Source organism: Marmota marmota, unplaced genomic scaffold (genome assembly GCF_001458135.2).
Source record: "Marmota marmota marmota unplaced genomic scaffold, marMar, whole genome shotgun sequence".
In the NCBI taxonomy this organism is placed as follows: Eukaryota; Metazoa; Chordata; class Mammalia; order Rodentia; family Sciuridae; genus Marmota; species Marmota marmota.
Genome location: NW_026000272.1, coordinates 4,102,166 through 4,115,840, shown reverse-complemented (window position 1 = coordinate 4,115,840; position 13,675 = coordinate 4,102,166). Strand labels below are relative to the sequence as shown.

The window sequence follows — 13,675 nt, the reverse complement described above, 5'->3', positions numbered from 1 at the left end:
TTATTTTCCCGAATATATGCCTTTTGGTAGCAACATTTGAAGTGTTTGTATGGGGTGAGGGAAAAGAGGTTATACCCTTCTGTGCAGTAGTACTCTTTAAGATACTGTCACCTCCAAGTGTCAAATTTCACACATCTACCCACTTTTTGTGAAAGGTTCTTTTAGTTAAATCCTTTGCAGTTTTTTAGTGCATGATGTTTATATACCAAAGTACTCTATAAGTTACATTCCTAAAAACAATCATTTATACAGTTATGGAGTTAACAAGTCTTAAAAATGGTTCTTTTTATCTTTTGTGTTTTGTGCCTGTTTTTAAGGAAATTATGCCACCAAATTCCCTACCTTCCAATAATTCAAGGGTTGGACCTAACCCCTCTGAAGAAAAAAAACATTTAGATATAAAGGAAAACAGCACCCATTTTACTCAACCAAACAGTACAAAAGTCCAGAGGGTAAGAATTATTTTGTCAATTTGGAAAACATTAAAAGTAATTTTTTTTGATTCAGATGTCACTGTTGGTGTTTTGAATATTTTTTTTTCCTGGTTAGACTGGTGAAGTACTCATGTTCTATTTTTTTAGATCTGCTAGTGAACTGATGAGATACTACAAACCAAAGTAATACATACTTCTCTGTTTATTCAGAACGACAACTCTTAACACCATAAACATAACAGGATTGCATTTTTCTTTTGAGGCTGTACTTTATTTTTTCCATGCTCTATCTCCTTTAAGTTTGCAGGCCTTGTAGCTCAAAATGTGCCTTCGGTTAAGCTATTTTTAAAGATAAAAAAACCAATTAGAAACTCATTTTCACTATTTGAACTAAGCTATCAATTTAGAAATGGGTTTTAGAAGTCCTACAATTAAGTCCTACATCCAGTCTTCTGTATATCATTTGTTAAGAGTTTTTTGTAATATCACTTGCAATCCTTACACTTCTTTAGGTATTTAGTGGTTTGATCAGTTGTAGTAGGGAATTCCAGAAACCTGAACTCAAGTTTTGGCAAGTAGGAAGACACTCATTGAAAAATATATTTTAGGTTTATACTTTAAATGTTTATTCCCCTTGTTAAAAAAGACTATAAATGATCATTCTTGGTTGGGGGCTGGTGAAGGAGTATTTGTGGGAATGTGTATTAATTTTCCTGCAGACAAAGCTCAAGGCTTTCATGCCAGTTACTTATCCAGTGTCATCTGTCACCACTCTTCTCCCTTGTACTCTAGAGAAGCTTGAGCCATACTGAAGTACTTGGAATTCTTTGAACATTATCATATTCTGTTGCTTCTAGATATATGCAGTAGAAAACTTTGTGTTTATGCTTCCTAGAGCACTCATTCTCCTCCATTTCCAACCTCACTTTGGCCTTACTCATTTCTTTGCTTATGTACTTGCTTCAGGTTCCCCTTCCCTGAATGCATCAAGAATCTTTCCCTTTGTGCTTCATTGTGTTATACAGTGTGGTTCCCCTTCCCTGAATGCATCAAGAAGCTTTCTCTTTGTGCTTTATTGTGTTAAACCATAGCATAGAACATAGATCTATACAGTGTGGTTGAGGAGACCAACAAGTGATCTCACTTGTTGATCTCCTCAACCACACTGTATAGATCCTTGAGGGCAGTACCCCCTTGTTGATCTCCTCAACCACTTGTTGATCTCCTCAGCCACACTGTATAGATCCTTGAGGGCAGCACCCCCTACCTGGCCTAGGAAAGCTGTTTTTGGAAAAGATGTTATAACTCAGAAGAGATTAAAATCAAGTGTCATTTTGCACAAAACTGTAATTTCAAGTGGGTTGGCTATTCCTCTCTGCTGGGAAGCCTAGTTCTCATACTAGATTAGGTCATCACTTTTTCCTGGTATCTCTATTAAAGGCCACCATTCTACTTTATTTTTTTCTTTTAATTTACTCAGGTCCTCTGGATAGGTGCTTAAATTAGAGTAGCCTTTGGTTAGTAATACAATTTGGACCTGGTGTAAGAGAAAATATTTTTAAGTGATTTTCTTCAAGGTCAATCTAACCAAATCTGTAACACAGAATTTTAAAGCTGGTTTTGGTGATTGTGTGGGAAGGGTGTAGCATTCTCTTACATGGGATTTTAGAAAACACAATTAACAGCTGTGTAACAAAGTTAGGTGGCAAAAAAAAAACATGAGTTAAAATGATGTTTTTGAGAAAGGAATTCTGATTTATAGACCTGATGATTCCATACTTTACATGTTACATGTGCAAAAACAAATCAGTATGAAGACCAGGAGTTTTTATTGGCTCCTTTTTAGGTGGCCAGTGCTACTCAGAAGGCAGTTCCTTGCCTATTAGGTGAATGTCAGTCTGAAAGTGGTGTTTTTCTGATTCTTCAGTTTTGTTCATCAGCAGCCATGCTCATGTACAGGGGAAAAAACCCTGTGCCAGCCCATTCATACCTTTTAGATGCTGTATACGGAATGCAAGCAGGTAAAACCATCCCAGCAGTAGCAGCACTTATCAAATGAATGCTCTTATGAAAGACCAATGCTTTGCTCAAGGGATAGCTTCTTGGCTTCTCATACCTTTTATCTTTGCCTAGAGAGTTATGTTATATTCACAGCAAAGCTACCATCATACTTTTCCTTTAATCGTTTATAGATATCAGTAACCATATGTATTCAATAGCAAAATATTGAAATATTCTTAATTTTGAATGTATGTCATAATTCCCTGCTTTTTACAAATCTCCCCTAGGATTCCCTATTGCTTGTGATGAGAAAGAGTTTATTTTCTCATTTATAGTGATGAGTCAGAAGTATAAATATTTAGATTATGCTTTTTAAAAATCTGTTCTCTTTTATTATAGAATATAGAATATTACAATCTAACAGTCAACTATATAAAGTATGCAAAAATTATAACTTTCACTAGTAATTGAGGGAAGTCAATAGAAGGGATCATAATTTTTTACCCATCCAATCAACCTAGAAAGGAAAGCAAAAGGAGAATACAGTGAAACATTTTTTCTCACATTGTTGATGACAGTTTCAATACATGTAACAGTGCAAGAACATTTTATTAATATTTTTCAAATATAAAAAAGTTCATGTACTTTATTCTCATTGTATGACCCCTGGAAATAGTCTATAAATCTAATACAAAATGAGGAAAATGTACATTTAGAAAGTTGATGATATCAATCATTTTTATAATTTTAAACAATTGAAAGCAACAAAAATTTCCAGATACACAGGGGTGTTAAATCCTTCATTATAACATCTATATTAGCAAGGAGTAATTTGCAGACCAAAACTGATTATTTTGAAAACAATCAAGCCACAGAAAATGTTTTATATAGTAATAAATGGAAAGATGGCATATAAATGACATGTAAACTATAGTTTTAACTATGCCACAACTAAGGAACCGCTAATGATTTTATTTAATAAATATCAAAGTGGTATCCATAGAAAGAAAAGCAAATTTTCCCTGTAATTCATCCTTCTAAATTTTTCAGAATATGTTATTGAAATATATATGGTCTTGCTATTTGGGTCATGAATGTGCCTGTATCTTTTTTATCTCTCAGTTTGTCAGTGCATTTTTCAATATCCTAATTCTTTTTGTTCCTGTTTTGATTGTACTCTGTTAACTCAACAAAATTTAGGTTTGTTTTTTTTACTTTTGAAATCCTGGTATCTAGTTTTGAATTATTTTCTTAAAGAATTTGATTTAGTAAAACTTGTAGTAAATGAATTAGAGCATTTGTCTATACTTCTCATGTTAAAGCTTGCATATATTGGAATTATATCAGTGTTTTTTGCCAACATTTAATAATTGCTATATTGATCTGTCCTTATTCAAAATAGATGTGTAAAATACATCAACTACTTTTGTTTTTATATATTGATTTGTCTTTTCAACAAACATTTATGTACCTATTGTTTACCAGACCCTGTGGTAGGAATTTAGTAATTACTTGTATTTTTCCAGAGCAGTTATCACTAATTTTATACATTCATTGCTGTAATTTATTTTTCAGGGTATGGTACCATTTGTTTTTGTGGGAACAAAGGATAGCATAGCTAATGCCACTGTTCTCTTGGATTATCACCTGAACTACTTAAAGGTGAGGACAGAAAAAATATTTTATTTTTCTGGAAAATACTTTTATTTGTATTAAACATCAACTCTATTATACATTGCTAATATGCTGTGAGAACAGGAAAAATTTAACTTTCAATCCTTTTGCACTAAAATTTAAAAACTATAGTAAATATTTCAGCAGTTCGGAATCATTCTAGCCTGTGCATAATAATGTATGGCCTTGTAAAAGAAAATAGAGAAAATACTTAATTTGTTTAATTTGAATATATTCCTTCTAAAAACACAACTTACTTTTTTATTGTAAATTTAAGAACCTAATATTCCATTCTCAATAAATTCCTGTATTTCTGCCTATTCTCTTAAACCCTTACACTCAATTTTGGTATTCTTATATCTAGCCATTTAATCCAATTGATTCGTTCTAGCTTTTGTGGATTTTTTCCACACTAAATTTTGTGTCTAACACTCACCTTTGTTGTCCCTTTTATGTCATTTATCAAGGAAATTCCAGCATTTCATGAACTACTGTGTTTAAATGTTGGCCCTTCATATTTTCTCTTTATTCTGTTTTTCAAAATACAAACTATTTGTGTCTTCTTGTAATTGCTCATTTTAGTTAGTGTTTGTACAGTTCTACCTCTAGATTGCAAGCTGGGAGATAGGAACCAAACGGCTACAAGGTATAGTGAAAAGAGCACTGGATTGACAATATAGCTATTTGCTTCTAGTCTCTCTTTAACTAAGAACTAGCTATATGACTTTAGGCAAGATATTTCCCTAAACTAAATGCTTTTTGAAATTCCTTTTGGCCTATAATATAATGAAATGTACTCTTAACCTAATTTTTATAATTTCTTCTTTGTACTTCTATTTATCAAAATTATAACACGGCTGGTATTAAATGGTCTTTAAAAAGTAATCCAGCTTTCCATTTTTTATGGCACTATCCTAATAAGATTTATTTTGCTGACTTAAATAAAAAGAGAGCAATAAGATGTAAATCAGAGTGAAAGGAAGAAATAGTGCAATAGCTGGGCATTTTGTTCATTCTTAGTGATGATCAGTTAATAATTTAAAATGGGAAGGTTTCATCCAGCAAGGTTTGCATGGGTAGGATACCTTTTTGATTTGCTTTTTGTTGTTGCTGTTATTGTTGTTAACAGTGTGTTTTGTGTGTGATCTGTTGTATGTGTTTTTCTTCATTTCTTAGCTTAAATGATTATAAAGACCTGGACAGTTAGGGTTGCACTGTATCAAATCCCTTGTTCTTTTGACTAATGTTCTCTCTCAGATCTTTTGATTTATTCTTCACAATTGAATAACTTGTTGGTTATCAGCAGCTGTCCTGTTTCCATTCTTTCTATCACCAGATCTTCCTTTGATTGGGCCTGACATCTCTCACCAAAAGGTGACTGTTTTGCCTCAGTGGTATTACCCTGGAATACCATTCTGTTATGCAAGATCCGTATATCCATTCCAGGAGCTATTATTGTACCTTTGGAGGCAGCCACTCACTCAGCTGCATTCTGTCCTTTACTCTTGTGTGGTTTAGAGCACAAGTGATCCTTAACTGACTTTTCTTTTCCAGATACCACACCATATTTTAGGAACTTAAGCTTTTCAGGGGTTTTTCCAGTGACTTTTTATATAGACAGTCTCTACAATGACTTCTACTTGACTGAAACACCCAGTACTTACTGTAGTTATGGTTCTGATTCCCTGTAGCCAGTAAATGAGATATTTATGGGTAGATCGGAAGGACAAGGGTTTAAAATTAGGTTTTTGTCTGGATTTGACAGACTATAGCTTATTGGAAGTACTGTTTATAAGGGTCTGTCAGTAGACCCCAGCTGTATGTTTTAATCATCTGAATATATACTGTTTGTTGTATTTGTTGTAGTAGAGTTGTAGACTTTAAGGGGTTTTCAAGGAATAATGTAGGACTGAACTGTTTTGTTCAGCTATTAAAGTGTTTTCCCCTTTTATATAAGGAATATCAGCATTTTTTAGTTCATGGAAAATAATTGTTCCTAACTATATAATCACATCCAAAAATAGTATATGTTCTTTTAAAGCAAAAGATGCCCCAAACTCAGTGATTTGTAAATTGAGATCTTAACTGGCAAATCTATTTTAATTAAGATAATTTACAGTGTGTGATTTTTTGAGATTAGATGGCTATACTTTAAAATGTCATTTATCTGTATTTATATAGTTTAATATTGCTTTATTCAATATCCTATCATCAAGAAGTCCCAAAAAAATAACATATTTGTGCCTTAGCCATAGAATAATTGGATAATTGTGCCAAATCAAATAAACATAAATTTTATTCAGTATAGTTTTAATTCTGAGTTTTTATTATATTTCTAATTCTGGACATCAATAACCTGTTATCTATAGTAATTTTCTTTTTTAAGGAGACCAATTTCCTGATAATTTTGTGTAACAGTGTTTACTATAAATTTAGAACTGAAATTTAAATATTTCCAGTATATTTTTTATCTGATAAAAAGGAGAAAGATATTATTAAGAAAAATGTCAAATTATTTTTACTGTTATCTTGTATATTTTAAATAGGAAGTAGACCAGTTGCGTTTGGAGAGATTACAAATTGATGAGCAGTTGCGACAGATTGGAGCTAGTTCTAGACCACCACCAAATCGTACAGATAAGGAAAAAGGCTATGTGACTGAGGATGGTCAAGGAATGGGTCGAGGTAGTAGACCTTACAGAAATAGGGGGCACGGCAGACGCGGTCCTGGATATACTTCAGGTACAAACTAAGCATTTTACTCAGTAACTTTATCTGTTCCTAGACCTAATAGCTGCTAATCTCTAATATCATTAGAACCCCATTATAACAACTTCTCACTACATGGTTTCCAATTCACAGTGGGTCAAATTGTGTTTCAAGAGACATAGAGTAAAACTAATAATGACACACATAGTTCAACAGGGCAGTTCTGAGTTCTGTCCATGTTCTGATTGGGGATAAATCCACTCAAGCCCTTGTGTGTTGATGACTTAAGACCTCTCCTAATTTTATTACTGTATAGCCAAAACTTTTTTCATTTGTGTACTGTGGCTCATTTTTTGTCAGGCATGTGCTGGTCATACTTGCTGGATGGACTATGTAAATCAGGGGTCTGCATCCTGTGACTCATAAGGTGATTTTGAGTGGCATGGCCAATGTCAGCCCTAGGCACAGTCAAGAAGTAGGCGAAGTTTCTCTTTGCCTTCCCAGTTCTTCTGTCCGTGCTTCTATCTTCTTTCCCAGTACCTTTCAGTGAACCCGGTCCCCACCTACCAGTGCCTACTGTCTTTCTTGCTCAACTGTGTATCTACTATGTTACTTGCTAATGATGGTGTAAGGTATAATCCATCTCACAAATATTTGCATTTCAAAAAGGAACTCTTTAAGATGGAAAAGCCTTCAAGATCCACAGGAATGAAGCTATAATGGTGAAGCTATAATTGGTCATTAGCTCCAACAGAGGAAGAGAGAGAGAGAGAGAGAGAGAGAGAGAGGTGTAGTAGAGTTGATATTCTGGAGTCGGGGAGAGATACCTACTCCTAAGGCCAACCTTGAACCTAACCCCTAACCCCTCTCCCAACACTCCGTTCTTTTTACCAATGAATTTCACTTCACCATGGAGCTCTTTTCCCACACTCCTATCCCCTCCACTATTAACCCCTCAGGCATATTGAGGTTTTCAAAGTATTCCTTTATTAATGATCAGTTAATTCAGTGGGAGTGGGAGGGAAGGTTGTGGGCCAAGCATCGGACAAACACATCCCCCTAAGAGACCCTTCCCTGAGATAGATGTCATGGTGGCCTTCATTAGTGCCCTTTCAGAGGTGACCAAAATGTGTACATTCTCCTCTGTTCCCAGGCCAAATCTTATAACAAGCTCTCTTTATAGATTTTTTGTTTATTAAGGTATTGCACTGAACTGTTGTAGACAACTTTTTCTCCAGAGAGCAGATGTTTAAAGGAGAACAGCTGTTTACAGATATGGCATACTCAGGTTTGAATTCAGATAGCTAATAAAATATGTTTTTTAAAAAAAAATAAAAACCCAAACAGTAACTGTTTATAAATTACAAAATTACATCTCAAATATTTCAAAGCCCAACATTTCAAATTTTCAATTATTTGTTTTACAAAATGGAAGGTGTTGATACTCTGGTGGGCTTCTAAATTGGGAAGAGTATTGGATTACCCCTGAATCGTCTCTGGAAGCTTCTGTTAACCTTTTTTTTTTTTTTTTTTANTCTCTCTCTTTTTTTTTTTAAGATAGAGTGAGAGAGGGAGGGAGAGAGAGAGAGAGAGAGAGAGAATTTTTAATATTTATTTTTTAGTTCTCGGCGGACACAACATCTTTGTTTGTATGTGGTGCTGAGGATCGAACCCGGGCCGCACGCATGCCAGGCGAGCGCACTACCGCTTGAGCCACATCCCCAGCCCAGCATTTGATTCTTAACTGAGATTGACCTGTTTATGCTGTATATAATACCTTCTGTTTCTTGGTAACAGAAAAGATTATTAACAATTATGTAACTGGAATCACGAGGCTATCAATTACATTTTAGTTTCTGTGGTTGGTCTACATAGAGGACGTGGTATTAGAACTTCCATTAAGCACTTGAGAATCAGTAACTGTTAAACCTTTTGAAAATCCTCCTGTAGGAAACGACGATCACTCCCGAACAGATAATCGCCCACGTAATCCAAGAGAGGCAAAAGGAAGAACAGCTGATGGATCCCTTCAGGTAAAACTTATGTGACTCTTTCCATAAATTATTTGAATACAGTAATTTCAGTTTTGAGTTTTACTTTCTTTTTAAACATGTTCAAAGATTTCAAATTTGGGAGCATGTGAAGTATTTTTCCTTCAATTTTATAGTTGTAGGCAGTCTTAGTCCTCTGTGACAAGTATACAAGTAAGAGGATTTCTCTAGAGAAGATGGAGTCTTAGCATTAGGAAGACCTGGGCATCCACTTTAGGATTTTAATACCATTGAGGACCCCCCTCAAATCCCTAAGAAAAGGAACATTCTGAAATGTACTAAAAGACAATAAATGAGTATCATAGGCCCCTTGTCCCCTGAATTTCAAGACTAGGGTATTCTCCCTGAGTAGAAGTATGGGGAAGCTCTCTCTGCTTGCAACTAATAGTTATGATAGATAGGGCTTATGATGTTCAGGTAGTCTCCAGGCAAATTAACCATTTGTTTTAAGATGGTCTATTCTGAGGATCTCTTCTCAAATGGTCATTATCAGTGGTAAACCCAGTTTTCAAATAATTTTAAAATTACCTCAAGCACATCGGGCATCTTTGCTAAATGTCTCTTTTGTGTTTTATCTTAGTCAATCTTACAGCTCACTGAGATAAGTAGTTTTATTATTCTGTTTTATATGTGAGAAAACTGAAGTCATAGTCCTTTGCCCATATTCACATAGCTAGCATGTTGTGGAGTGATATTCCAACCCTGGTGGCAGATTTAAGAGTTCCCTCTATTGATTGGGTTAGAATCAGCACCCATTATTAGACATAAATGTTAAGAACTTTATGGTAAAATATTTCTTATAGTTCATATCACCTCTAAGTAAATTTTAACTATTGGTATTTTCCTAAGGAATAGCATAGAAAAGGCCTTGGACCTAGATTAAAAACTTTGGCAAAATATTACCAGGTATTTCTCTACTAGTTTTGTGCTTCTTCACTTAAACTGACAAGTTTCATGAACTTGACAATATAAACATTGGTTAAAAGTATGCATATTTATAATTATAATGGAGTACTGAATAAAAAATGTTTTCTGTGTGAGAATGCAAATGAATACAAAGCACTGAACCTTTGACAACCAAACATTTAAAACACAGGCCTGAAATTTTAACATACTTTGCAATTGAAGTCATCCATTTGGACACATTTTTAGCTTATACACTTGAAGCACATGAATATTTGATTTAGGTACACTGGTCAATATCTTTCTTCTATACAGCATCAGGACTTCTGTTAGTAGTTTTCAGAATTAGCACAATATTTTGTAACTTTTAGAATGTTATTCTAAAATTACATTAGTCCTTATACTGTTCTAGGATGCTAGTCCTTCCACAAGTTATCATCTTCAGATTTCCTTCTAACATTCAGTTCTTCACAGTTCAAGTTGTAGGACCATCTGAATTGCCTTACTGAAGCACATGCTACTAGAAAGCAGTAGTCATATGCAATGGGAATTTCAGTGCAGAGAAACTTAATCATACCTATGATAGATATAAAGGTGTAAACTAAAGGCTGTCTAATAAGTGAATTAGCTGACTTCTTATCCTGGTAAATCCAGAATAGGAAGACATTGTTTTGTGTGTCTCCTCCTGGGTTCCACAGTCTTTGGAGAATAGCCTGTTCTTTTTTAACTCCAGCATTAGCATAGCATGAGGTATGTTTTACACACACACACACACACACACGTGCACTCATACACACACAGTGCTATATACTCTATATAGCATTGTATCTCTCTTCTGGTGTTCAGTAATACTAATTCATTTTAATTAAATGTTTCTCACTGTTTATTCTGTTTAGAAGGAGACATGGTAGTATTGTGAGTTTTTCTCTAACTTTGGATGCAGTGAGATGACCAGTATGCTCCAGTTAAAGAAGAGTGTTTTCAAATCATAAACCAAATAAAGAACCCGCCTTATCTTATTTCTTGCAGTTCTTCTATGCTTATCTCCATTTCCCTTTTGAACATGTGGAATTTACACTTCAGACTTATTTTTCTTGTCAGGCCATTTAAAGATTACAATAGGATATGGTCTATATATAACAACTATAACTTGTTTTAGATCAGAGTTGACTGCAATAATGAAAGGAGTGTCCACACTAAAACATTACAGAATACCTCCAGCGAAGGTAACCGGCTGCGCACGGGTAAAGATCGTAACCAGAAGAAGGAAAAGCCAGACAGCGTGGATGGTCAACAACCACTCGTGAATGGAGTACCCTAAACTGCATAATTCTGAAGTTATATTTCCTATACCGTTTCCGTAATTCTTATTCCATATTAGAAAACTTTGTTAGGCCAAAGACAAATAGTAGGCAAGATGGCACAGGGCATGAAATGAACACAAATTCTGCTAAGAATTTTATTTTATTTTTTGTATTGGCCATAAGCAACAATTTTTCAGATTTGCACAAAAAGGATCTTAAAATTTGAAACATTGCTTTTAAGTATACTTAGCACTTCAGGGCAGGATTTTAGTTTTATTTTTTAAAGTACTAAGCAATGATAATATTTGTTAATTTGGACCATTTTCCTGCATTGGGTGATAACTCACCAGTTCATTTCAGTCTTTCTGAATAAATAGCATTTATGGTAATCAGACTGGACTTCTGTTTTCAATCACATTTAGGAGTCTATGAAATGCTATGTCATTTCATGTCCTGTGTCAGTTTTTGTTTTGGTCCACTTTTCCAGTATTTTTGTGGACCCTGAAATATGTGTGATGTGACATTTGTCATTTTCATTAGCAAAAAAAAAAGTTGTATGATCTGTGCCTTTTTTATATCTTGGCAGGTAGGAATATTATATTTGGATGCAGAGTTCAGGGAAGATAAGTTGGAAACACTAAATGTTAAAGATGTAGCAAACCCTGTCAAACATTAGTACTTTATAGAAGAATGCATGCTTTCCATATTTTTTTCCTTACATAAACATCAGGTTAGGCAGTATAAAGAATAGGACTTGTTTTTGTTTTTGTTTTGTTGCACTGAAGTTTGACAAATAGTGTTATTGAAAGGGATGTGTAATTTTTCTGTATAGACAGGAGAAGAAATAACTATCTTTTCATTTGAGAGAGGCTAAAATGTTTTCAGCTAGGAACAAATCTTCCTGGTCGAAAGTTAGTAGGATATGCCTGCTCTTTGGCCTGATGACCAATTTTAACTCAGAACTTTTTTTATTTTGTCCTCCCTAAGTTTTGTGAAGTTTTTCACATTTTAAGTTCAGGCTTATTTGGGGGAGATAGGAAGGTCATTTTCATGTACACATAATAATCCTGCAAAGTACAGGTACTTTGTCTAAGAAACATTGGAAGCAGGTTAAATGTTTTGTAAACTTTGAGATATAAGGTCTGATGTATAAGCAGAATTGAAAAGCAGACTAGGATTGGTTAGCAAATAATACTTTTTTTTTTCCTTTTTTGGATGTGTTGGATTTTTTTTTTGTTTTTGAGTCTTTCTTTTTTAAATGAATGAAATTTACTGAGGAAAAATATGTGAAGGACCTTCACTCTAAGATGATATATTTTTCTTAAAAAATAACTCCGAGTAGGGGTACCACTGAATCTGTACAGAGCCGTACAAACCGAAGTTCTGCCTCTGATGTATTTTGTGAGTTTGTTTCTTTGAATTTTCATTTTTGTTACTTTTCCTTGCATACAAATAAGCATATAAAAATGGCGACAAACTGCACATGATTTCACAAATATTAAAGTCTTTTAAAAAGTATTGCCAAACATTAATGTTGATTTCTAGTTATTTATTCTGGGAATGTATAGTATTTGCAAACAGAAATTGGTACCTTGCACACATCATCTGTAAGCTGTTTGGTTTAAAATACTGTAGATAATTAACCAAGGTAGAATGACCTTGTAATGTAACTGCTCTTGGGCAATATTCTCTGTACATATTAGCGACAACAGATTGGATTTTATGTTGACATTTGTTTGGTTATAGTGCAATATATTTTGTATGCAAGCAGTTTCAATAAAGTTTGATCTTCCTCTGCTAAATTGATGTTGATGCAATCCTTACAAATGATTGCTTTTAAAATTTTAAGATAGGAAAAGAAATCTATAGAAAGTGTTCTGTTACAAAATGTAACTGTTGCCATTGGAAATTTCACATGTCATAGGAAGTTAGCCGTTATTTACCAACTTTCAAGAACTTACTATTGTTTAATAAAGTGAAAAAAATCAGCAAAATGGTACAAAACACAATGTACCATTACAATATGCACTAAGTCTCTTTTTTACAAAGGCTGAATTCAGCAAGGCGCTAACTTGCTTAAATGTGAATTACTAACTTCTAAAACTGTAATTTGATTCACATGTTTTCAAATGGAGTTGGAGTTGATTCATATTACAATATTTGTGTGCTAAATGTGTATGTTTTTCAGTTTGAAGTCATGATGTTTTTAAAATCTTATTAAAGTTTCAAAACTCTGAAGATTGTTTATCTAGATGTAAATTTTTATTAAAAAGTTGCACTTATGAAAAAGCAAAAATATAGTCTGACAGATGTTTGCTCCTGGTTTTAAATTTCTATAAACCTAAAAAAATATTGATGTCGGGGATATTTATCATGTAAAGCAAATGTGTGATTGCAATTCATCTTTTAGGAGTCCTTAACAGGCAAAAATGAAGATACTTGAAAACTCTCCATGTTCTCAGTTATAAAATTTAAATACATCTTATAGGATGCTGCTAAACCATATTAAATACTTACTCCTACCTGTGCACCCATAATGATATCCTCCCTTTAGAAAATATTATTTCAGTATAGTTTAAAAATATTTTGATATCAATGT

At 33.8% G+C, this 13,675-nt stretch overlaps 1 protein-coding gene across 1 annotated transcript in view; it reads left to right on the top strand.

The window, feature by feature from the left end:
• Positions 1 to 13,314, top strand: part of Fmr1 (fragile X messenger ribonucleoprotein 1) — a 37,868-nt gene extending 24,554 nt beyond the window's left edge. The window contains exons 11-16 of the mRNA XM_048797009.1: positions 318 to 452; positions 4,011 to 4,097; positions 6,656 to 6,851; positions 7,564 to 7,611; positions 8,727 to 8,851; positions 10,932 to 13,314. Of these exons, the coding sequence (XP_048652966.1) occupies positions 318 to 452; positions 4,011 to 4,097; positions 6,656 to 6,851; positions 7,564 to 7,611; positions 8,727 to 8,851; positions 10,932 to 11,093 (753 nt within the window). The 3' untranslated portion in view covers positions 11,094 to 13,314. The remainder of the gene's footprint in view (positions 1 to 317; positions 453 to 4,010; positions 4,098 to 6,655; positions 6,852 to 7,563; positions 7,612 to 8,726; positions 8,852 to 10,931) is intronic.
• The last annotated feature ends 361 nt before the right edge of the window (positions 13,315 to 13,675 follow it).